Source organism: Carcharhinus amblyrhynchos, chromosome 7 (genome assembly GCF_965287045.1).
Source record: "Carcharhinus amblyrhynchos chromosome 7, sCarAmb.v2.hapA, whole genome shotgun sequence".
NCBI classification, from domain to species: domain Eukaryota; kingdom Metazoa; phylum Chordata; class Chondrichthyes; order Carcharhiniformes; family Carcharhinidae; genus Carcharhinus; species Carcharhinus amblyrhynchos.
The window spans coordinates 35,755,029-35,781,737 of record NC_137330.1 but is presented as its reverse complement, the minus strand read 5'-3'; the positions used below and the strand labels follow the sequence as shown (position 1 = coordinate 35,781,737).

At 40.3% G+C, this 26,709-nt stretch overlaps 2 protein-coding genes across 3 annotated transcripts in view; one reads left to right on the top strand and one right to left on the bottom strand.

The window, feature by feature from the left end:
• Positions 1 to 481, bottom strand: part of cpsf3 (cleavage and polyadenylation specific factor 3) — a 31,699-nt gene extending 31,218 nt beyond the window's left edge. The window contains exon 1 of the mRNA XM_080192132.1: positions 382 to 481. Within this exon, the coding sequence (XP_080048258.1) occupies positions 382 to 452 (71 nt within the window). The 5' untranslated portion in view covers positions 453 to 481. The remainder of the gene's footprint in view (positions 1 to 381) is intronic.
• Positions 482 to 26,709, top strand: itgb1bp1 (integrin beta 1 binding protein 1). 2 transcript variants are annotated; one of them, XM_080192134.1, is made up of 7 exons: positions 482 to 614; positions 9,365 to 9,467; positions 12,468 to 12,546; positions 15,516 to 15,652; positions 19,036 to 19,128; positions 22,286 to 22,435; positions 26,069 to 26,709. In XM_080192134.1, the coding sequence occupies exons 2-7, from the start codon at positions 9,396 to 9,398 to the stop codon at positions 26,138 to 26,140; spliced, it is 603 nt and encodes a 200-aa protein (XP_080048260.1). In that variant the 5' UTR covers positions 482 to 614; positions 9,365 to 9,395; the 3' UTR covers positions 26,141 to 26,709. The 2 variants fall into 2 exon arrangements, with proteins under 2 accessions (XP_080048260.1, XP_080048259.1); XM_080192133.1 differs by having other exon boundaries at positions 502 to 637.

The window sequence follows — 26,709 nt, the reverse complement described above, 5'->3', positions numbered from 1 at the left end:
TTCCTCGCTGCAAAGGGTTGGTGGGCTGGATCTCAGCTGGAGGTTGTGAGGACATATTTTCCCCACTAATCTCCATAACACAGTCATTTTGACACTGAGGGACAATTTAGCGTGGCCAATGCACTGGAACACCCGGAGGAAACCCACTGGGAGAATGTGCAGACTGCACAGACAGTGACCGGAGGCTGGAATTGAACCCGGGACCCCGGCGCTGTGAGGCAGCAGCGCTAACCACTGCGCCACCCGGGTTACGTGGGTCTCAAATGGGGGGTTGTTATTATATGAGGTCTCGGTTTCTCGGCTCCTGACCCCTTCCAGACCAGCAGCGGCCGCAGCTTCTTACTGCGGGTGTGCGGAAAGGCCTAGGGACTGGGCACTTACAGCGGGCGGATCAATAACTGGTCGCTCTCCTCGGCCGGGACGAAAACCTCCGCTTTCCGCTTGGCCGCCATGCCCGCCTCGGCACCGGGGGACACTTCCGGTCGCGGCACCGGGCACACTTCCGGTGCCACCGCCAAATCCCTCCGGCTGGAAACCGCCGGACTGAAACCTGCTAGAGGAATCCATCAGCGAACAAAACCTCAGACAGTGCCCAGGAGGGTCTTAGTATCGCCGTAAGAATCCATTATTTCGTTAGGTAATTAGTTTTCTTTTTAAAAGATTGTAGATGTAGTATATTGTTCTGTAAACGTTACAACAGATGTGTTTTGGGAGAGGACTGGTTGTTGTGAATGTGGGGCTGGGCCTGTTGTGTGTCAGTCAGCTCTGGATCATTGTTTTACTCATAGACTCTACCTAACTCTACCAATCCTGACCGTTCACTGTTGAAATGTCCTTCAGCTAAAAGTAAAAATGTACAAGTTGGCTGTACTTAAAAGTCAATAAGTCACCAGAACTGAATCAGGTACATCTGGGCAGGGAGAATGGCAACTTTGAAACTGTACCCTGTACACTCAAGTCTAGGTGATTAATATAGATGAAGAAAAGCAGTATTCTTAATACCAACCTCTGGGAAATGCCACTGCACGCCTTTCATAAGTCAGAAAAGCAATTGTCCACCATTAGCCTCTGTTTCCTACCACTCAGCCAACTCCAAATCCATGCAGCTACTGTCATTTTTAGAGAGGCACTGGCTATAATTTTCCAATCCTCCATAAATTCAGCAGTGGCGCCAGAGGACTGGAGACGTTTAAAAGAGGTTGTAAAGGGGGCGGCGTGGTGACACAGTGGAGAGCACTGCTGTCTCACAGCGCCAGGAACCTGAGTTCAATTCCCAGCTTTGAGGAGGGGTCTACAGCAGCTACCTGTTCTTCCCGTGTCTGCATGGGTTTTGTCCAAATGGTCCAGTTTCCTCCCACAATCCAAAAAACGTGCTGGCTATGCTAAATTCTTCCTCAGTGTGCCCAAACAGGTGCCAGAATATGGCAATTAGGGGATTCTCACAATAACTTTATTGCAGTGTTCCTGTAAGCCGACTTGTGACACTAATAATTAAACTTTAGATATGTCCAACAACTGCAGGCCAAGCAGTTTAACTTTGGTGGTAGGAAAGCTTCTAAAAATGATAATTTGAGACATGATAAATAGCCAATTGACAATATGGATTAATTAAAGAAAGCTACCATGTATTTTTGAAGACTACATCATGTTTAACTTGATGACATAATACAGAGGATTGACAGGGGTAATATGGTTGAAGTAGTGCACATATTAACTCTCTGGCTTCACAATTAAGCTTGGCAGCTTCAGTTAGGTATCAAAGGGTGCTGTGACCTGTGGAACTTTAACTCAGCTCCTTGAGAGGACAAAATTGAGATTCAGAAAGAAAATTTAAAATAAAATAAAGAGTAATCCATTAAAAAGCTGTGGAATGAGTGGGAAGAATCCTTTATAATTGGCAAATTGAGAGGAAGTCCAAAAAGAGTAAGATAACACTTATGATATCCAACTGTAGAACAAATTTTGCATGTGATAGTGGTCAAATTTTAGATGTGAAATTTTCAGTTACAGCTGTATACTTGAGGAGTTGACTCACATCAATAACAAACTTATTGGTAAGCTGCATCCATCACGTAGGCAGCTGGCAGTAGCAAAGATGGAATATAATTGCCTATGTGCCATCTTTACATTTATTTTTCTCTCTCCCTCTTCATTGACAGCTTGGCTGTGAGATTTACAAATGTTTTCTCCTGAGTTCTTCCTCATTATTTTGCTCTCCAGCAGAAATAAACAAAATAAATCCTGCAAATTTACAATCACAATCCACACAAGAACGAGATTGCAGTGTTTAAATAGAAGAATAGAATCATAAAATTCCTATAAAGTAGAAGGAGGCTGTTTGACCCATCGAATCTGCACCAACCAGAATCCCACTGAGGCCCTATCCTCATAACCCCATGCGTTTACTCTGCTAACTCCCAGACACTAAGGGTCAATTTAGCATGGTCAATCAACCTAACCCGCACATTTTGATTTGATTTATTATCACATGTATGAACATAGTGTGTTGTTTCTTGCGCACTACACAGACAAACCATACCATTCATAGAAAAGGAAACAAGAGAGTGCAGAATGTAGTGTTACAGTCACAGCTAGGGTGTAGTGAAAGATCAACTTAATGCAAGGTAAGTCCATTCAGAAGTCTGACAGCAGCCAGAAGCAAGCTGTTCTTGAGTTGGTTGGTACATGGCCTCAGACTTTTGTATCTTTTTCTTGATGGAAGAAGGTGGAAAAGAGAATGTCAGGGGTGCATGGGGTCCTTGATTATGTTGGCTGCTTTGCCAAGGCAGTGGGAAGTGCAGACAGAGTCAGTGGATGGGAGGCTGGTTTGTGTGATGGATTGGGCTACATTGCACTTGGAGGAAACTCACACAGACACAGGGAGAACATGCAAACTCCACACAGAGGGTGATCCAAGGCCAGAATTGAACTTGGGTTCCTGGAGCTGTGAGGCAACAGTGCTAACCACTGTGCCACTCTAGTTCACTGTAATCTCTTACTAAATGCAGGATAATAGTTAAGCTTATGGTTAGTGAGTGGCTGCCTAAAAACTTGAAATGACACAAGAATCAGAACTTTCTTTGACATGGCACCTTTAGTGACACCAAGCCACAGGAGGAGGTTTTAGGACAGATGACCAAAAGCTTGGTTAAGGAGATAAGTTTTAAAGTGCATCTTGAAGGAGGAGAGAGAAGTAGAGAGACAGAAAAGTTCAGGGAGTGAATTCCAGAGCCCGGGGCTGAGTCAGCTGAAGGCAACGCCTCCAGTGTTAGTGATTAAAATCAGGGATGTGCTAGAGGCCAGAATTGGAGAAATGCAGCGATCTCAGAAGACTGGAGCAAGTCACAGAAGTAGAGTGTGTCAGAGTCATAAAATGCATTGAAAACAAGAATGCAAATTTTAAAACCTCTGTTGCCACACCAGGCGATAGGTCAATAACCACAAGGATGATGGGCGACCAGGACTTGGTGCGAGTTGAGACACAAGCAGCAGAGGTTTGGAACATCTCAAGTTTATGCAGCATGGAAGGTGGAAGGATGCCATGGAAAACATTGGAATTATTTCTCCTGAAGATAACAAAAGCAAGGATGAAAGTTGAGGCAGGGACGGGGTCAAGTATTGTTGCAGAGGTGGAAGTAGATGGATTTGGTGATGTAGCAAATATGTGGCAAAGGTTCATCGCAGGATCAAATGGGAACCCAAAATGTAGGAGGGGGGACATCGGATCTCTGAGGCATTAGAACCCATTTTGGGGCAAGAGAGATTTATACAAGATGGACAGATTGCATCTTACCAGGACCAGGACTAACATCCTCACAGGGAGATTTGCTAGCGCTGTTGCAGAGGATTTAAACTAGATTGGTACTAAGCTCAGACCCGAGGGAAGCAAAACTTGTAAAATGAAGTAGAAAACAAAAATAGAGGACAGATGAAGCATAAGCAAGCTTCAAACAGGATTAAAATAGAGAATAATGTTAAAATGCTAAAGAATTTAAAGAACTCTATCTGAATGCAAATAGCATTCACAAAATGGTTGATGATATGAATGGACAAATTGAGGCAAATGGGTATGATTTAATTGCCATTACAGAGACACGGCTATAGGGTGATCAATGACCAAGACAAGGAACTGATTTTCCAAGGATATTTGGCATTCGAGAAGGGTAGGCGAAAGGGAAAAGGAGGTGGGGCAGATCTCTTAATAAGGGAGGAGATCATTACATTAGTGAGAGAAGATCTTGGATCATAGAATCAAGACATAGAATTGGTTTGGGTGGGGTTAAGAAACAGCAAATATTGGTGGATGTTGTTTACAGGTCATCAAATTATAGTAGTAATGTTGGCTATGGTATAAAACAAGAAATTAAAGATACACATAATGTGGACAATGCAATAATAAAATATGCAAGTTCTGGAGGAGGAATTCCTGGTGTGTGTGCAAGATGGGTTTCCGGAGCAGTGTGTTGAAGAGCCAACTAGGGATTGTGCTATTTTGGATTTAGTTTTGGGTGATGAGAAAGGGCAAATTAATAACTTTGTTGTAAAGGAGCCTTTGGGAAATATGATAGAATTTTGCATTAAGTTTGAATGCAGTATAGTTCATGCTGAAACTAGGGTCTTAAATCTGGAGAAAGGAAATTATGAAGGTGTGAGGGGCAAGTTGGCTATGGTGGACTGGGAAAATATACTAAAAGATTTTACAGTAGACAGTCATTGGGCAGTATTTTTAAAAATACTAAACAGTCTATAACAGGTATACATTCCTTTAAGGTACAAACATCTAGAGATATTAGATCAAAGAAGTGACTAATAAGAATGCCAAAGAACAAGTAAACCTGAGGACAGGGAGCAATTCAGAGCCAAGGAAAGGAGGATCAAGAGTTAAGAAAGGGAGAAGAGAATATGAAGCAAACTAGCAAAGAATGTAAAGGAGGACTGTAAAAGCTTCTTCAGGTATGTGAAAAGGAAAGGATTAGTTAGGACAAATGTAGGCTCATTACAAGTGGGAACAGGAGAGTTTATAGTGGAGAGCAGGGGAATGATGGAGAAACTAAACAGTTACTCTGCACCTCACTTCAAGGATGCTGATACAGGAAATCTGCCAGAAATATTGGACAACCAAGAGCCTTGTGAAATGGAAGAACTAAAACAATTAGTAAAGAGATTGTTGTCAAAAAGTTAACTGTCTTGTACAAAGAAACAAAGAACAAAAATAATTACAGCACAGGACTAGGCCCTTTGGCCTGTGCTGATCATAATGCCCTAACTAAACTAAAAAAAAACCTTCTGCCCATACTCGGTCTGCATCCTCTTATTCCCTCCCTATTCATGCCTCTTAAATGTTGCTAATGTGTCTGTTTCCACTAACACCTCTGGCAGCGTGTGCCAGGCACCCAGCATTCTCCTCTTGAAAAACTTCCCCCACACTCTTCCTTAAACTTTTGTCCTCTTACCTTGAACCTGTGCCACCTTGTAATAGAAACTTCCACCCTTGGAAAAAGCCTCTGATTATCCACTCTGTCTATGCCTCTCATTATTTTGTAAACCTCTATCAAGTCTTCCATCAGCCTCTGTTTTTCCAGTGAAACCAATTGTGGTTTATTCAACCTCTCATAGCCAACATCCTTGAGACCAGGTGAAATCGTGGTGCACCTTCTTTGCATTCTCTTCAAAGCTTCTGTACTCTTCTGGTAGTGTGGTTTTCTATAGCCGCAAAATGATTTCCCAATTCTTGTACTCAATGCCCTGGCAATGCCATATGTCTTCTTAATTCACCCTGGCCACATGTTGTCACTTTTAGGGATCTGCATGGCCAGATTCCTCTGTATGTTAATGTTCCTAAAGGTTCTGCCATTTACAATATAATTCACACCCAAGTTTGATTCTCCACAGTGCATCATCTCACATTTGTCAGGATTAAACTCTATCTGCTATTTCTGTGCCCAAGTCTCCAATCTATCTATATGATAGGTAGGGATATGTTTGGTGCAACTTGTGGGCTGAAAGGCCTGTTTATGCTGTAGTTTTTCTATGTTCTATATCCTTTTGTATCCAATGACAACCCCCGGCTCCATCAGCAACTCTGCCAATCTTCATGTCATCTGCAAACTTAGAAATCAGATTATCCACATTTTCCTCCAGATAATTATATATGGTACAAGCGACAGTGGTCCCAGCACTAATCGCTGCGGAACACCACTAGTTTCAGATCTCCATTCTGAAAAATACCCTTCCGCCACTACTCTCTGCCTTCTATAACCAAGCCAATTCTGTATCCATCTAACCAACCCACCCCAAATCCAATGTGATTTTAGTTTTTATACCAGACTGCCATGTAGGACCTTGTCAAACACCTTAGTCATCTGGATCAGATAAGCTTCATCCCAGAGTACTGAAGAAGGTGGTTGAAGAGAAAATGGATGCATTGATGGTTATCTTTCGAAATTCTACAGATTCTGGAAAAGTTCCTGTGGATGGTAAAACAGCAAACGTAACTTCACTATTTAAGAAAGGAGGAAGAGGAAAAATGGAGAACCTTAGACCTGTTAGCATGATGTCAGTAGTAGGGAAAATGTTAGAATCTATTATAAAGGGTGGAATAACTGGATATTTAGAAAGGAATGGGTAAAGTGGCAGTCAACATGGATTTAAGAAAGGGATATCATGTTTGACAAACTTTTTTGAGTTTTTGAGGATATTATTTGCAGCCTTGATAAAGGAGAACTAGTGGATGTGTTGTATTTGAGTTTTCAGAAGGTTTTTGATTAGACCCCACACAAGATATTAGTAAATGGGATTGGGGAAAATATATTAGTGTGGACCAAGAATTATTTTGCAGAGAGCAGGGATGAATGGATCAATCTCAGATGGCAGGTTGTTACTACTGGGGTATCAGTGCTAAGTCTACAGCTGTTCACTATCTATATAAATGATTTGGATGTGGAGACCAATTATAATATTTCCAAATTTGGTGATGACACCAAACTGGGTGGGGATATAAATTGTGAAGAGGATGCAAGGAGACTTCTGGAGGACTTGGACAGGCTAAATGAATGGGTAAGAATGTAGTAGCTGGAATATAATGTGAATAAGGAGTGCAATGTGGTTTGCTTGATTAATCTCTGGGATGCCATATGAGGAGATACTGGTATTTCCTAGAGTTTTGATGAATGAGGGGTGATTTTGAAAATTACACAAATAACATCAAGAGATATGGAGATAGTGCAGCTGAGTGGTGTTAAAGTAGATGATCAGCGATGACCTAATTGAATGGCAGACCAGGCCTGACACACTAATGGTCTGCTCCTGTTCCAATGAAGCCATTGTGAATCCAATGCTATGAGTGGTCTAGTTCAACCACAGTTGTCTGGGAGAGAGATGGAGTCAGTGGCTAGGGGACTGAAGAGAATGGCTTCAGTCTCCCCAGTAATTAATTGGAAAAAAATTCTGTTCATCTTGGGCTGGATGATGGACAGGCAGTGTTAAAAATTAGACCGTGGAGGTGTGAAGAGGTGCTGGTGAGGTAGAGCTGTGTGGGCACACATACACAGTGCATGTGCAAATGAAGCAAACTTTAATCACCATGCTAAAATGAACTGAATGTTACAGTCTGCTCTACCATAGATGGAAATGTTGCCTTTACTGCATTCTGAGCTATGGGTAACCTGGAATGTGCTTGAGCAGAAAAATGTTAAGGGCTGATGTGACCTTGACATCTGCTGACTGCCCTAGCATTGCTGCAGGGACAGTCTGCAACATACAGAACAACTGTCACAGCCTCTCTGGTGAAATGTAGCGTGCTCATACATTGTTTCTCAAAAATTCCAGTTAATCTGATGTTATTATAATAGAAGGGCAATGGCAGGAAGGTCAAAACCTATCGCAATCTGGTTTGGCTGACATTGCAATTTCTCTCCTCCTTATTTTCACAGGAACTTCATTGCAGTGTTAATGTAAACCTTTTAAACTCTTCACAATTAACTTTCCTATCTATCTTCTTTTCATCAGCAAATTTGGCAACCATCCCACTATCCAAGTCACTTATATAAATTGTAAACAATTGAGGTCCCAGCACTGATCCATTCTTTACATCTTTCCAACCTGAAAAAGATCCATTTATGCCAGCTCTAGTTTCCTGTTCAATCTTCTATTATGCCAATATGTTACCCTCTATACCACGATCTTTCATTTTCCACAATAACCTTTGATGTGGCACTTTATCAAGTGCCTTCTGGAAAATTAAGGACAGCACATCCACCAGTTCCTTTCATTCACAGCACACATTACTTCCTCAAATAACTCCAATATGATTTCCGTTTCACAAAACCATGTTGAGTCTGCCTGATTATCTTGTAGCAAGTGTCCTGCTACAGCTTCTTTAATAATAGCTTCTAACATTTTTTCAATGACAGATGTTAAATTAATTGGTCTGTAGTTTCCTGCTTTCTGTCTTCCTCCCTTTGAATAATGGGAGAGATTTTCTACCTTCCAATAAATTGGGACCTTTGAAAATTAAAATCAGTGCATTAACTATCTCATTAAATACATCTTTTAATACCCTAGATGAAATAATTTGTTCAGTAACAGAGTAATACAAGTGGAAATATTGAACCATCATCAAATCAGCACAAAGCTATGATAGAACACTGCTTGCTAAATTGTACCTGGTTAAGTGTGACTAAAATCACAGCCGTGCCAGTTCTGATATCTGTAATCTCCTCGCCTTCATAACTCTCCGAGATATAATCGCTCTAGTCCCTGATTTTAATTGCTCCTGCATTGATGGCCATACATTCAATTGCCAAGACCGTAAGTTCTAGAATTCCCTTTCTTAAAGCTCTCCACCTCTCTACATCACTTTAGTTCTTTAAGATAATCCTTAAAACCTCCCTCTTGAACCAAACTTTTGATCATTTGGCCTAATACTGCTTAGTGTGGCTCTGTGTTATACTTTGTTTTACATTAATGTTTTATTAATTATAGGTGCCATATAAAAATAAGTTGCTATTGAATTTCCATACTGATGCACTATAGGACCGATGTCAAGGGAGTTCATAGTTTGGGATGAAATGAAAATATGGAATGCATACTATTTACCTACCTTTTTTCCTGCACTTTGTGCACATTATAGAGAGAGTTTAATACAATTTCATGTGGGATGATATGCATATCATTTATATAATGGAGACTACTATCTTCCCGCATTTTCTTCTACTGATGATTGAGGACTCATTTCCAGAGGTGTTGGCTTATTGATGAAGATTTGATATCAGTTGGATATCACCTGTAATGTCCAAATGATTTTCATCTCAGGTAAATTATACTTGAATGAGTGTTTATGACTTTTTCCTTGTCTATTTCAAAGGTTTATCTGCTTTTAAAAACAATGGTGAGAAATGTTTCGGAAAGGAAAGAAACGCCACAGCAGTAGCAGTTCTCAAGGCAGCGAAATCAGCACAAAAAGCAAGGTAGGTTTTCACTGTCAAGGTTATGCTCGGTCAGGCTTTGACTGATGTTACCAAAGAGGTAAAACAAGAGAACCTAGTTTCAATTTATAAGTTGCTATTACATAATTAAAGAAGGTACTAAAATTATGTGCTTTGACAACTTGTTTCTCATTTGTTAATACAAACTGCTTTATGTGAAAATTCAGAACGGACACATGGAGAAATGCTATGGAAGCTATCTGCTCAAATCCTTGTAAAACATTGAGTCGCATCTCTCCACTGTGTGTCTCTGTGGTTCAAGAATACTACCAATTCATTAATCTATAATCTTTCCAAATACTCCAGGCAATCATTTAACACCAAATCTAACTTATTAACTGTGATTGTATTGTAGTTTATTTTTTCACTGCATTACTTATACTTATTGCATATGCAGTTTTTTCACTAGAGTTACCAATTTGTGATGTTTCAACCTTGTTTTTTTTAAAAAACATTCTTTATTTTTCACCAAGCTTGCTCAGTGACAATCTCTTCTCAACATAAGTTCCTTTTAAAATCTGGAACTCTCATCTGCATTGTCATCTCAGTGTCTTTGTGGTTAGATGCACCGGCTGACATAGCATCATGCCATACAGAAAGACTCTGCACTGAATTAGCTGGTGTGCTATCATTAACTTCCATGCTCTGGGCAAGGGAAATTTTAAAATCAACTTAGGTTTTATACCATTCAGTGCTCCTTGTTCTAAACGGGGAAGGATATCACTTTTTATTTATGCATTACAAGCACTTTAACCCAAAAGTATCTATAGTTTTAGAATGCCAATTCAGTTAACCAAAATTAATGTACAGTTAACAATCATTCCTCAAGTGTGGGTTCCCAGTGAGGACAAGCTGGATTGTGGTTGTGATACCTTTATGGTTGACTAGCCTGCCTCACTATTAAAGCAAGGCACTGTAGGTCACTAATGGAAATGTTTCTTTACTAGAGCCATTTCTTTATAATTAGGGGAACTTTAAACTAGCTCGATAAAAATTTTCCTGAAACAGTACACAGAGCACATTGTGTTTTAATTTGCTTCTGTTTGATGTTTATCAAGTTTCAAGTTTAACTTGGGTACTGGAAGAGTAGGAAGTTCAATAATTTTAGTTCACTTCCACTTAAAGTAGTGGATGTTTTATTCCTGCAGGAGTGTCAGAAGCCAGGAATTTACTCCAAGTTTTAAACCTAAAATATATTGTAGAGAAATTGGCTTCTTATGTTTAAGCTATTCTTTTAAGATACCAAATCTTCATCAATAAGCCAACACCCCTGGAAATGAGTCCTCAATGATCAGTAGAAGAATAGTAGTCTCCATTATATAAATGATGTGCATATAATCCCACATGAAATTGTATTAAACTCTCTCTATAATGTGCACAAAGTGCAGAAAAGAAGGTAGGTAAATAGTATGCATTGCATATTTTCATTTCATCCCAACCTATGAACTCCCTTGACATCGGTCCTATAGTGCATCAGGATGGAAATTCAATAGCAACTTATTTTTATATGGCACCTAATCCGTAACCATTATATAATGCAAATGTATTCCCAAGAGACAGGGCGATCAAGTGTTACTAAACAGGTGGACTGAGATTTCATACTTGTGGTAATTGGTAACGATCCATAGTTTTATGCTTATCATTGTAGGGGAAAGATGAGAGCTGGAATTTTCCACCTGTACACGTCCAGTTGCTGCTACAAGTGAGGATGGAGAATTTGACACTCAGCCAAATCTCCATTCACTGCAGTGGGACCAGAAAATCTTGCCAGTGTGAATAGCCAGAAAATTCCAGCCAAGACCTATCGCCAACAAGAAATTTAGGCAACAACAATCAAAAGTGTTCATTCTTATCTCTATGGCAGTACCTCTGTTTAGAAAATTGATCATATGTGCTGGGAAAATCCTCTTGGAACTTCCCAGATAAACATTTGTACAGCAATTGTCCAGATGTTCTACCTTCCCCGGACAATTGTCCTGTGATAGGAATCCTTCGAAGAGTGATTTAGATCACTAACTTTGGATAATACTGTGAGGTTAGGCTAATCGTTACTCCAAAAAAGTTTAGAAGAATTAAAACCTCCTCCAACCCTGGATAACTATTTTAAACATCTGGACTGAATCCTTGCATTGGACTCTTTTACCCCACCCAGCCTCAGACTTGACTCTCATCTTGGCCCATTCCAACCTGTCCTGTCATTTTCAATTGGACCTTCAAACTTATCTGCTTTACAGCAGCTAGTGCAGTCAAAAAGGGTGTATGGCCTCCTTCACTCCAACACCCTTAAGCTTTGACACTGGACCTTAGAGTTGGCTGTGCTGCCTGGATCTCAACAGGATCGATAGGTCAGGCGTATCAAGTACACAAGAAATTTGGCACAGGTAAGTGGGCGTGGAGTAGCATTCCAACCCTGATTGCCATCCTGAGGAAGTTATGGGCTGAGATCTCACCAGTGCATTCTGGTAGCTCAGAAAATGAGCAGAGGAAATAACAAGAGTTAACTTCTCATTTAACAAAATTCAGTACACATTTGCTGTTCTATATTTAAATTCACAGCATTATTGTGCTAGAGTAGGAGTTAGTTCTGCAAGTTTCAACTGTTCTTCTATCATTGTTTTCCTAGTGAGGTTTTTGGGGAGTGTTTTAATACCCATTGCTCATTTTTCTTAAATCTTTTAAAACACAGAAAATTGGCATTTTTTATCTTATGCTGTTGAAACTGAAAAGTCAATTCACCCAAATATTCATATCGATTTTTTAATAACCTAACCCTCGTGCAAATGCCAGATGAATTATTTAATGTGGGATACAAAGCGTTTCCATGGGACAGTCGTCATATTCTCTCATCACCTGTTTCCTCCTGACTATCCTGCATAGGCAGTGTTGTGTGCAAGTACAAAACATTATTCTGATAGTAAATGTGGCATTTGTCAGTTTCAGTTTAAAACTCTTTTAATGCATTTTTGTACTTTCTTTTCCCAGTCAGTAGATTCCAGTTTGGGTGGTCTTTCTAGATCTAGTACAGTGGCTAGTCTTGATACAGACTCCACAAGGAGTTCAGGTATTGTACTGTAAAATCCTTAAATATTTTATACCATAACTATGTTCAGATATACTGTAACATGTGTAATGTTGAAAACTCCCTTATATTCTCAGACATTTAGATCTCACACGTTAAAATGTTCAGTAATAGTCAAAATAGTAGTGGGCAGATAGTTTCCCATAATCTTGCTATAACTATTGTTTTTGTGACTTTAGAAAATGCTGTTGCCACAGAAATGTGCTGGTGCAAAGACACTATTTAGATTGTTCCAAAGCTCATGTGAAATCTCAATTAGATCTATCCATTATCATAATTTAAGCAGATTATTTGCTAGTGCAGTCTTACTTTGATGTTATAACAGGTAAATGCACCAAATGATGACCTAAGTCATACAGAAGAGTTAGATTCCACATCCTATTCTAGATTGTTAGAAAATCTAGTTGGGAATAGCAGAGGGAGGTTAGAGTTGCTGTTACAATTGATCCCCACATTTTCAGGTTACTGAAGGGGAAAAAGATTGAGGCACCCTTTCCAAATCCCTAGCAAATTGACCCTGCTGGAAACAAAGTTGGGACAAATTTCATTTGGGCAAATTTTTCAGTTAACTTCACCCGAGTGTAACATAAGTAAATCCATGAGGAACATGAAAGACCAAAAACCTGAATACAGAATGAAGACAAATTGTGTCAACAGCTGGGTGAACAGTGGAAAGACTGAGTAGTGTGGAGAGTCTGCAGAAGGATCTAGATAGGCTGGGCGAATGGGCCAGGAAATGGCAAATGGAATTTAATGTTGGCAAGTGTGAGGTGGTCCACTTTGGTAGGAAGGACTATTACTTACGTGGCGAAAAACTACAGCAGGCGACGGTGCAGAGGGACCTCGGGGTCCTTGTGCATGAGTCGCAAAAACCCAGCCTGCAGGTGCAGCAGGTGGTCAGGAAGGCGAATGGGATGCTGGCCTTCATAGCAAGGGGGATTGAATATAAAAGTAGGGAGGTCTTGCTGCAGCTGTATAGGGCATTGGTGAGGCCGCAGCTGGAGTACTGTGTGCAGTTTTGTTCGCCGTACTTACGCAAGGATATTTTGGCCTTGGAGGGAGTGCAGAGGAGGTTTACTAGGCTGATACCGGAGTTGAGGGGGTTGAGCTATGAGGAGAGGCTGAATAAACTAGGCTTGTACTCGTTAGAGTTTAGAAGAATGAGGGGAGATCTCATTGAGACGTATATGATGATGAATGGGATGGATAGGATAGAGGTGGAGAGACTCTTCCCGCTCAAAAAGGACAGTAGGACTAGGGGGCACAGCCTCAAGATAAAGGGGGGGCGGTTTAGAACGGAGTTGAGGAGGAACTTCTTCACTCAAAGGGTGGTGAATCTCTGGAATTCTCTGCCCGTTGAAGTGGTGGAGGCTGCCTCGCTAAATATTTTTAAGACGCGGGTTGATGGGTTTTTGATAAGCGAGGGGATTCAGGGTTATGGGGAGAGGGCGGGAATGTGGAACTGAGCCACGACAGATCAGCCATGATCTTATTGAATGGCGGGGCAGGCTCGAAGGGCTGGATGGCCTACTCCTGCTCCTATTTCTTATGTTCTTATTCTCTTAGACATTTAAATCCCCTTTAATGTTACAAGGTTCCCAGCCTCGCACCTTTCATATTTTCCTTGCCTCCGGTGCTTTCACTGTGGTCACTAGAAACCAATTTTTTATTGTTGTCACTATTGAGCCTGCAATCTCATTGTCTCCTAAGAAATGGTCATACTGACTTGTGTTTCTTCTGTAGGCCCTGCTATTGAAACCAAGCGAAATAAAGGACATCCGACTCCTTGAAGCATTTATAACTAACTGCTATTAACACCTAACAATTCTATTTCTTAAAAAAAAGGTGCACGAAGTAATTGTGCACGTTTTGATAAATCGATATAAAAAAGCGCTGGATTCCCTGTTATTCGCGGGTACTACTTAATGTAACCAAGCAGATCCTGTTCTACACAGAGCTTGATATCATGGGAATAGTGGCTGGAGTACCACCAATGACATCAGTATGGTGACCCCAAGGAGAGAAAGCATCAGCTAGGATCTCCAAGGTGGCCTTTGAAGACTTTTTCCCCAAATATAGAATCTTTGAATCCCTACAGTGCAGAAGCAGGCCATTTAGCCCATGGAGTCTGTACCAACACAATCCAACCCAGACCCTATCCCTGTAACCCCACACATTTGCCCTGCTAATCCTCTGACATTAGGGTCAATTTAGCATAGACAATCAACCTAACCCCTGCATCTTTGGACTGTGGGAGAAAACCCACGCAGACATGGGGAGAATGTGCAGACTCCACACAGACAGCGACCCAAGCCGGGAATCGAACTCAGATCCCTGGTGCTGTGAATCATAGAACCCTACAGTGCAGAAAGAGGCCCTTCGGCCCATCGAGTCTGAACCGAACACAATCCCACCCAGGCCCTATCCCCATATCCCTACATATTATACCCACTAATCCCTCTAACCTACGCATCCCTGGACACTAAGGGGCAATTTCTTAGCATGGCCAATCAACCTAACCCCGCACATCTTTAGACTGTGGGAGGAAACCTGGAGGAAACCCACATAGACACGAGGAGAATGTGCAAACTCCACACAGACAGAGACCTGAACTGGGAATCAAACCCAGGACCCTGGAGGTCTGAAACAGCATACACTGCTCAACTTGCATGAAAAATGCCTATTTGGGTAAACTACCAATAAAGCTTGTGGCCAGTAAAATATACCTCAGTATAACTTGAAGGAATAGAGAAGAAAATTGGGGATTGAGAAAGTTGGTGGATGTTGAAGATAAATTGGTTGTTTTTCTTTTTCCATGAATTACGATCAGTGAAAGCAGAAAACTGGTGTTAATTTTCTGGAATAATTAAAGCAACAAATCTTGTTTTGCTGATGCATGCTACACAGTTATTCAGGCAAAGACAAATCGTGTTTTTATACTTTTGTTATAGGACAAAGTAACAGTAACTTTGACACATGTACTGAATTCCGAGTGAAGTATTTGGGTGCTATTGAAAACTTAAAAGCCAGTTTATTTGAATGTCTTCAAGGACCACAAGATTTGATTAATTATATTGATTTGGCACAGGTAAGATAATAGAATTTAAAATAATGCTTGTTAACTTATCTGTCATGAACAAAGTTTTCTTTTGCATAGGTAATTTAATAACCTTCTGGATTTTAAGAATATAAGAATTGTTGACCACACAGCCCATTGAGCCTATTCCACCATTCACTATGACCATGGCTACTCACCACTTGTCAAAGAAGTAAATTCTATGTCATACCCATAACCTGTCAAATTGACATCTGATTTTTTTTTTCCCCCAAAAGATCCTTCTCATGGGACACTGGCACCAGTACTGGGACAGGAAAGAACTGGACCAGTGGTTCAAAATGGGACTGCTGATCACATTTCCTACTGGAAAGGGAAAACAGGGAAGCAGCAAAGGCTTTAAACTTGTTCTAGAGTCGTAGAGGTTTACAGCATGGAAACTGGTCTTTTGGCCCAACTTGTCCATGCTGCCCTTTTTTTAAGCCCTTAAGCTAGTCCCAATTGCCCACATTTATCCCATATACTATACTATCTTACCCATGGCAGCTTGTTCCAGATACTCACCACCCTTTGCATGAAAAAGTTGCCCCTCTGGACTCTTGTATCTTTCTCTTTTCTCACCTTAAACCTATGCCCTCTAGTTTTAGACTCCCCTACCTTTGGGAAAAGATATTGACTATGTAGCTGATCTTTGCCCTTATTTTATAGACTTCTATAAGAACACCACTCAGCTTCCTACGCTTCAGAGGAAGAAGTCCCAGTTTATCCAGCCTCTCCTTATAACTCAAACCGTCAAGTCCCAATAGCATCCTAGTAAATCTCTTCTGCACTCTTTCTAGTTTAATAATATCCTTTCTATAATAGGGTGACCAGAATTACACACAGTATTCCTTACCAATGTCTTTTACAACTTCAACAAGATGTCCCAACTCCTGTATTTAATGTTCTGACCAATGAAATCAAGCATGTTGAATGCCTTCTTCACCACTCTATCCACCTGTGATTCCACTTCCAAGGAACTATGAACCTGTACCCCTAGATCTTTGTTTTGTAACTCTCCCCAATGCCCTACCATTAACTGAGTAAGTCCTGCCCTGGTTCAGTCTAACAAAATGCATTACCTCACATTTATCTAAATTTAGCTCCATCTGCCATTTGTCAGCCCACTGGCCCAATTGATCAAGATCCCATTGTGATCCAAGATAATCTTCTTCACTGTCCACTATGCCACTAATCTTGGTGTCATCTGTAAACTTACTAATGATGCCTCCAGATTTTCATCCAAATCGTTACTATAAATGACAAATAACAATGGACCCAGCACCGATCCTTGAGGCACACTGCAGGTCACAGGTCTCCAGTTTTAAAAACGACCCTTTACAAGCACCCTCTGGCTTCTGTCATCAAGCCAATTTTGTATCCATTGTATTATGGAGGAAGGAAGAAATTCGCAAGAAATGAAAACAATCACAGGTATAAACAAAACAGGAAAGGACAGCATTGGACAATTGTTCTCAGAAAACAAAAAGGAGGACATAAATGTCACCAGGGAATAGATAGAATTATAGAACAGGATTATAAAAAGGTAAAAAAAAGTGAAAGGAAAAGTGAGTTAAGCTGTAGAGCAATGCAGCATCCTTAATAAAACAGAATGGTAGACAATGTGTTTAGCGAGATAGTAGTTCTGGTAGGGATTACTGAGATATAGCTACAGGAAAGTCAGGATTGGCAATTAAACATCACAAGGTACAACATTTAGTGAAAAGGAGGTGGAGCAGCTTTTCTCATTAGAGATAACAGAACGATAGTAGATTATTTAGACAGATAGAATCCCCATTTGGTACAGATGAGATAATAAAGGGCCAATCTCACTATTGGGTGTAGTCTGAAGACTACCTAATAGTGCTAAGGAGGTGAAAGAAGAAATATGCAAACAAGTTAGAAAATTTGTAAAACAAATGATTGTGAAGGATTTCAACTACCCTGAAATTAATCAGCAGAAGTAGGTAAGAGGGCTAATGAAATAGAGTTAAGAAGTGTCCACTATAATCCATAACGTGAGAACTCAACAGGGAATATTTGCTACTTTATGTACCAATGGTAAACCAAAGCAAATGTGAAATAAAAGTAGGGAAACATCTAAGCAATACTGATCATAATACAATATGCATTAAGATAACTTAGACATAAGCTTGACAAAATTCAAAGTAATAAATTGTAAAAAGGCCAAATTTTCAGGGAATAAGCGTAGAACTTGGGAAAACATAATGGGCAATAATATTGCCAAATCATGACGTGGAACATATGGGAAACATTTCAGTGTTCAACGTTGCTCAGAAAAACTATATTCTGATACAAATCAAGACAAATTTAAAACTAATGAGACATCATGAATGAATAAAAACTTGCTAGAGAAACTGAGAGTCGGAAAATAGAGAGAGAGAGAACATGCCTTGGAAACTGTAGACCAGTCAGTTTAGCATCAGTACTAGGACAATTAATGGAATCCTTACTAAAGCAGAAGAGGAAAGAGTTCTAAAAACTAAAAGTACAATGTTGATTAGTCAGCATGGATTTCAAAGGAGACTTTCTTGATTGACCGACATTATTGAATTATTTGAAGAGGCAGAGATGGGAGACAAGGGTAATGCAGGCAAAGTAATTTATCTGGATTTTCAAAAGGTCTTTGATAATGTCAGAGGATGTGGAGTAGGGCGACTAGTAGCAGAATAGATGCAAAACAAAAAATACTAAGTCAGAGTCAGTGATGAATACCCCTGATTTCTAAGACCTTTTGCTTTTGGTCCATCGCTGCTTTTAGCAGACTCTTTCTTTCTCTGTCTGCTGAGCCCGGGACTTACACCCACCAACTTGGGTGTTTTAACTTCAAACTCAAGGATCATCTAGAAAACTCCCTCTGACATCTCAGAATTTCAAATAAAGCTTCACCCTGAATTACTCCTCTCTAAGGAAACAGAGGTTAATTAAGATGTTCAGTAGATTTTTGGATTAATTAACTATTAGCTTCATAATCAAATCTTCTGACTCTGGGACCCAGCTGAATAATTTAAATTTCTAATGGTGTCAGAACAATTTTCTTCAGACTTACTGCCTGTGTTTCTCCAACTAAGAAAAGGCCACCTGCCACTTTTTGTGGCTTTCATCCTCTGAACTCTCACCTTATGAGTACACACATCCGTTTGATATGCTATTGGTTGAGGTGTTTTGGCAATTTTAAAACTCAGCATTTTAATTACCTTATGTTACAATTTCACTCTTCCTAAAACTAAAAATCTTTTAACACAAACCATGAACTAGATGATTATGAATTCATGAATCCAGTATTTTGCTTCTGTATCTTTGAGTTTGGTAAATTTGGTAGATCCCTTCTGTAGTGCTTGTTCTTTCTGTTGTAGCAATATGGAAAATTACCTTTTACACCATCAGAAGAGGAGAGTATTTTGTATGTCTCCAAATATGGTATCAAAGTTGCATCCACTGATCAATTTGTAAGTAAATTAATATTTCCTTCTGATGTTATAATGGTGAGAAACTTTAAAAGATGCAGCAAAGAAAAAGAGAAAATGCTGGAAAATTTCAGCAGGTCTGGCAGCATCTGTAAGAAGAGAAAAAAGGTGACATTGAGAGTCCACATGAGCCTTTGTCAAAGCTTAAAGGCATAAAAAGTGGGGGATATTTTTACTGTAGGGTAAGGGAATGAAAGATGAATAATAGCCACAAAAGCCAGGGGAAAAGGCTGCTAATGGCAAGTCCATTAGAAAGAATAAAGGGTGTGAATGGCCAAACAGCAGAAAAGCTGAAATCAGAGGATAAGCTGTGACAGATGAAGATGGGGGGTGGGGGTGATGAATGGGAGAGGGATAAAATTTAGAAAAAGGGGAAGCAAGGGGGAGAAAAGATAAGGAATGTGGGATAAAGTGGGAAGTGGTGGGGAAGAAAAATAAGAAAGACAATAAAGAAATAAAGGTTGAGATCAGTAAAAAATTAAATAAAATGAAAACAAAGTTGTTGACGTGGGATGGAACTAATCATCTGAAGTTGTTGAATTCGATGTTGAGACCAGAAGGCTGTAAAGTGCTAACTGGAAGATGAGCTGCTGTTCCTCCAGTTTGTGTTGAGCTTCACTGGAACGTTGCAGCAGGCCAAGGACAGACATATGGGCATGGGAGCAGGATTGTGTTAAAATGGCAAGCAATGGGAAGGTCAGGGCCCTGATTGCGCAAAGACCAAAGGTGCTCAGGAAAGAAAAAAAAATGCTCATTTCAAACTGTAATCATGTATCAGGATGCATTATCGTGACCTCCCTGACAATTCCTATGAATTTCTGGCAGAGGAATAGGACGCAGTTGTATGTTGTGGGAAAGCAGTTATGGTAGTGACAACTGAGACATGTCTACTGAAAAATCAGGACTGTCAATTAAACATTGCAAGATATAAAATTGGGTATTGCTGAAAAATGATTTTTGTCAAAACTTTTCATCTTACACTCATCAGGACAGTTCGCCCAAATATCAAATGTAAAGAAACAATAATTTATACTGATTGAGAATAGTGCTGATGAGTTGGCAAGTGGACTCTGATTGGTAGAGATATTGCCATGGAGAATGCGCCAGTTGATGGTGACTGACACTTAACAGTCAAGCATTAGTTTGAAATTTAAATCACACAGCTTGAGTACAGTCAATGCATTACCCTGAGGAATGAACCAGTAAATTACAGTCGTCGCTGTGTTTAGCTAAAACAGGCACAACGTATGCCTGTTATTTCTGTCTGCAAAGTATGGAGCTTTGTGTACCTAGCTTCTAGTGTAGGCACAGTGCAAGTCTGATTGACAGTCTTAAATTGGTTGTCAGCACAATTCTTATCACACAGGATTATTTAGCAAATCCAATCGCAGAATCACACTGAATGTTGGATATTTACAAGGGTACAGAACTCAATGTAAGAAGCCCAACAAAGGAATATTTGCTAATTGATCTAACAATGGTAAACCAAAGTAAACTTGCCTACTTTATTGCCCTTGGACAGTAATTTTGCATTGAGCATGTTGATTTGTGTGATGGAATAAAAATTATTTAATATTAACATGACTAGCTGATGTAAAAAAAAAGTTTACATAATCATCTACTAATTAGTGTCAACAGATAAAACACTAGTGCATGTAGACATCACAATGCACACTTTACATTATTTATGTTTAAACAAAAAGGAAACGATTTTTGGCTGATCTCAAGACTTACCATGACCCAGATACCAACAACTTGCATTTATAAACAGTTTTTGTGTCTCCCAGTTACCAAAGCTGCTGGACATATTGCTGTAGGCCCCTACTCCTGCCAGTGCACAGCAGTAACTGTTTGCTGTATTTACAATTAAAGAACAAAATTAATAAGAATATTTTTCTTCTGTAAATTAGGACTTCCCAAGCTGTGGTGTTTTATCCCAAAGAACAATTGGGGTTGTGAGCTCAGACAGCAGTCGCAGCTGTGAAGCAGAGACTCAGATTTTCTGACAGTCCTGCGTTCAGCTGTGATGCCAATTTAAATATGCCTTTTGGCTTAATCATTGAGCTCTGAGGTCTGATTGCTGACAACAGCAGAGTCTACAAAATAGTATCTGTTTTAGTTTTCTTTTTGTACCTGTATCCTTGCTGTTTGAACAATGCAACACAGCTCATCCGTTACTTAACATTAGCCTTTGCTTTCAGAACGTTCTGATAACTAGACAGATGCTATATACTACACATCATTCTTGCAGAAACACAATGCTGCAAGCCTCAAATTCAGTTCTCACTGCCAGCAGCTATTCAGCAATAGCTGGCAAACCATTGAAAACATTGCTACACAATTACTGAGATTCTGCCCCCTTTTGCAGGAGAAGGCAACACACAACAGAAAGCAGTGGGGCAGAACCATTGGGGATGTTTCCCTGCATCTCCTGAGCCTGATGGGTCTGCATATTGTTGGGCCGGATGTGCCAGATGGCTATGGCAGTGATTAGCACTGCTGCCTATCAGCACCAGTGAACCAGGTTCAATTCCTGCCTTGGGGGTGACTGTGTGGAATTTGCAAGTTCTCTCTGTATCTGCGTATGTTTCCACCCACACTCCAAAAATGTGTGGGTTAGGTTAATTGGCTATGCTAAATTGACCCTTAATGTCAGGGAAATTGGCAGTGTAAATACATGGGACCACAGGGATAGGACCAGGGTGGGATTGTTGCCAGTACAAGCTTGATGGGCTGAATAGCCACCTTCTGCACCGTTGGGTTCCTATGACTGTCTGTTCCATCTAATGCCCCTTCTCAAATCACCTTCATCCTGTTATCTTAGAAGGTGAGCAAGGTGCAGATGGTGTTACCAGAAATTTCTTGTTTTCCAGTCCACTCCATCCCTGCCTTCTTGCATGGCAAGAAGATATCTAAAACAATATTGCTACTATAACTAAAGCAAATGGCAGAGCAGGTTTGATGAGCCAAATTTCTTGTATATATTCTTATGTTCTTCACACTCCACTAACTGAGGTCACAGGTTTAGTTTGAAAAAACTTCAGTTATGCCAGTTGTTTTGGTATAGAATTCAATTTCCTGTCACTCAAATACACGTAAAGCAATAAATTATACTAACAATTTTTCTTCTTTTTGGCAGGACATTTTGCACAGACATCCACTGTATTTGATAGTACGGATGATCTGTTATGATGATGGCTTGGGAATGGGAAAAAGCCTTCTTGCTCTCAAAACCACGGATGCCAATCAGAATGAGTATAGTATCTGTGTATATCAGTGTAATAGCCTGGTGAGAAATGTATTTTTCTCTTTTGTTTTACATTTGACTTTATGACCTCTTAAAATTTAAGTGGTGGTTTGGCATCTAGCTATCAAATCAATATAGAAAACACAGGTTGCACCCGCCACCTCTTTACTAGTGGCATTTTAAATACCTATTTATATCGCAAAGGATGGGTGATTAAAGTGTGCAGTTTGAATGAGGGAAACGCACGAAAACTGATCCTGATGTAAAGAAATTGTACATATAACGGGCAGTTGAATACTGTGTGCCTTGACCAGCTCCTACATTTATTCACTCTCCATAAGTCTCCAAACCTGAACATGGACACACCAAAGATGATTTCATACCGTCTAAAGTTAACTTTATCCCACTATGGTGTTAAGGAAAGTCTATTTCATATCACTTTTTCCTTACTCTGATAATGGTAATCGCTATATAATTTATATTCCCATTATGCTTGCTCATGTCCAAATCTTTGACTCCTTTGGCATCCTCTCTTCATCCAAATAGGCTGTGTTGTTTCTCTCCTATTAATTTTCCTACCTAGCCCCTAAGCTATCTCAACTCAAGCCATCACTACTCATCTCCTTTTCTACTAGGAGATTTTTAACGGCTAGGACAATGAAGGCATAGTTCTGTCACTCTTCATATTCTCTGAAGGGTCAATCATCTTTACAAGAAGCAACCCCACTTGTCCCAACCCTTCTCACCAACTAGGAGGCTGATCTTCTTCCCATTCTGCTCATGCTATCCATACTGCTGGCAAATCAACAGTCACTGTTCTCCTTCTCAGTGTTTTATTCTAGAAAGTCAAAAATAGGGCTCTTCCTTTATTATCTTATTGTCCATGTTTGAAATTATATCTTGTGACTTGGATTACTGGCAGAGGCAGTGTCATACTTTTCATCTATTTCTTTAGCATATTCATGTTTGAGGCTCCAATCTCTATTGTCTTATCTTCTATTTAAGTTTTAAATAACGTACATAAGCTCTGTTTTCTGCATTTTTCTTGAGCCTATTTATACAATGACAACTCATCTTTATTGATTTTAATCTTCACCTTAGCCCTTTGCCACCTATACTTTGAGTTCAGTGCCTTCTTTCTTATTTTCCTCAATTATTAATTCTCTAAGCACCATGGACCTCCACAGCAGCACAAAGCAAGCATCATGTGTAACTTTGGTGAATGAATGTGTGTGTCACGCATAGCTGAAGAATAACAGGAAGGTAACTTTTGGATCCTTGGGGGAAATCCAGAGATTCAGGTTTTGGCGTAGGAAATGAAGTTGCAGATGTTACAGCTATGATTGACAAGGCAAGAATGGAACATAGAGAGTGGTGTCCCCGATCCTACGTCAAAGGCTTCCAAGTAGATTGAGGGGAACAGCGCACCAGCTAACCAAGATTTATTTAACCTCGATCAAGAACATTTCAGTGCTTCAGAGAGTTTTGAATGTCTATGTACAAGAAACAATTAACATGCAGGTACAGTAAGCAGTTAGGCAAGAGGGGCTGGAGTATAAGAATAATAAATTTATGCTGCTGTTGTATAGGACTTTGAGACCATATCTGGAGTACTGTTTATAATTTTGGTCTCCACTCCCTAGAAAAAAAATACCTGTATTCCAGGTGCAAAAATGGTTCACTAGGGTGATTCCTAGGATGAGGGGTATCCTATCCTTTGGTGTGAATTGCTTGCTAGAGCAGACGCAGCACGGTTTCGTTATAGGGAAGTTGTGTCTGACAAATTTACTGGAGTTCTATGAGGATGTGTCTAGGGCGGTGGATAGAGGAGAGCCGGTGGATGTGGTCTTTCTTGATTTTCAGAAGGCGTTTGACAAGGTACCTCACAAGAGGTTATTGCAGAAGGTCAGGGGACATGGAGTTGGGGGTAGGGTGTTAGCGTGGATAGAGGATTGATTGTCAAATAGGAGGCAGAGAGTGGGGGGTCAATAGGTGCTATGCGGATTGGCGGATGGTGACTAGTGGAGTGCCCCAGGGGTCGGTGCTGGGGCCTCAGCTATTTACCATTTATATAGATGATCTGGAGGAGGGAACCGAGTGTAGGGTGTCGAAATTTGCTGATGACACCAAGAATGGTGGAACGGCAAATTGTGCGGAGGGTGTGGAGAGTCTGCAGAAGGATCTAGATAGGCTGGGCGAATGGGCCAGGAAATGGCAAATGGAACTTAATGTTGGCAAGTGTGAGGTGGTCCACTTTGGTAGGAATAACGGTAGGAAGGATTATTACTTACATGGCGAAAAACTGCAGCAGGCGACGGTGCAGAGGGACCTCGGGGTCCTTGTGCATGAGTCGCAAAAACCCAGCTTGCAGGTGCAGCAGGTGGTCAGGAAGGCGAATGGGATGCTGGCCTTCATAGCGAGGGGGATTGAATATAAAAGTAGGGAGGTCTTGCTGCGGCTGTATAGGGCACTGGTGAGGCCGCAGCTGGAGTACTGTGTGCAGTTTTGGGCGCCGTACTTACGCAAGGATATTTTGGCCATGGAGGGAGTGCAGAGGAGGTTTACTAGGCTGGTGCCGGAGTTGAGGGGGTTGAGCTGAGGAGAGGCTGAATAAATTAGGCTTGTACTCGTTAGAGTTTAGAAGAATGAGGGGAGATCTCATTGAGACGTATAAGATGATGAATGGGATGGATAGGATAGAGGTGGAGAGACTCTTCCCGCTCAGAAAGGATAGTAGGACTAGGGGGCACAGCCTCAAGATAAAGGGGGGGGGGGGAGCGGTTTAGAACGGAGTTGAGGAGGAACTTCTTCACTCAAAGGGTGGTGAATCTCTGGAATTCTCTGCCCGTTGAAGTGGTGGAGGCTACTTCGCTAAATATTTTTAAGACGCGGGTTGATGGGTTTTTGATAAGCGAGGGGATTAAGGGTTATGGGGAGAGGGCGGGAATGTGGAACTGAGCCACGACAGATCAGCCATGATCTTATTGAATGGCGGGGCAGGCTCGAAGGGCTAGATGGCCTACTCCTGCTCCTATTTCTTATGTTATGTTTAGAAGAATGAATAGGCAATCTCATTGAAACGCAAGACTGAGGGCTTCAGAGGAAAGATGCTCTCGTGGCTGGAAGAACTAGGACATATTGTCCCAGGATTAGGAGATGGTCATTAGGACAGAGGCAAAAGACAGCTTTTTCAATCAGAGGACTACGAATCTTATGGATGGTCAGTCATTCAGAATATTCAAGATCAAGGTCAACAGATTTCAACTCGAGCAAATCAATGGAATTTGGAGATTGGAACGCAGATGTAGGATCATGTTGATCCTCGATCCAATGTTCTGCTCCTATTGCTCATATTACTTATCATAGCATCACAAAGCAATTGTCAGAATAACTGAGGCATGACAATATTGATACTCTTAATTCCATTGTTAATTTTGGATTTGGTAATAATCACAACTTAAGTCACATTCCCACAGCATTATTTTGAAGTGGATTCTGTGCCTGGCCTAATATTCGGTGGAACTAATGAAGCTCATTCAACATGTGATGTGTGTGTATTTCTAGCATGTTTACTTTATATCTGTTGTGAAATCTAAAAAAAAGAAATTCTGCCTCAAGTAAAATTACATCCGTAAATAGGCACTGTGACTGAATAATCCAATCCTTCTCTTTCAGGAACAAGCTCAAACGATCTGCAAAGTTCTGTCTGCTGCTTTTGATTCAGCACTTTCCTCAGAGAAATCTTAACATGACTGCCATATAAACAATGAATCTGATAACTCATGTTATAGATTCTTTGGTTATTTACCTTAACTGCTTTCAAGTCTGTGAACAAAGTGTAGCAATTCTAAGATTTGAAGTTGCCAAGATTTTTAGTAAAATGAGAAATATTGGTCTGTTAGTATTCTGCAAGTCTCCAATTTCATAGCAGTCCACTAATGGGTTACATTATTATTTCTATTGCAGAATAATTAGTGTCAATTATCTCCATTGTTCCTTGCAGTCGACTTAAGTTTACTACAGGCTTAAAGAAAATACAAATAATCACTGAAATGTAATAAATTTGTAGCAATCATGGAGCATTGCACTGTACAGTAATATTACTTCATAGGCATTGGATCAATTGTGAATAAGTTTGGTAATCTTTTACCACATTGTATAATTAAATGCATGTACCTTGGCACTAACATTAGCTGCTTAAATATACAAGTCTTAATATCTTTTTAAGCCAAATATATTTTACAAATATTGTACAGGTCAGGACTGGTTTCTAAAGTAAATGGCATTGCATTTTTTTCTTTTAAATAAGCATACAA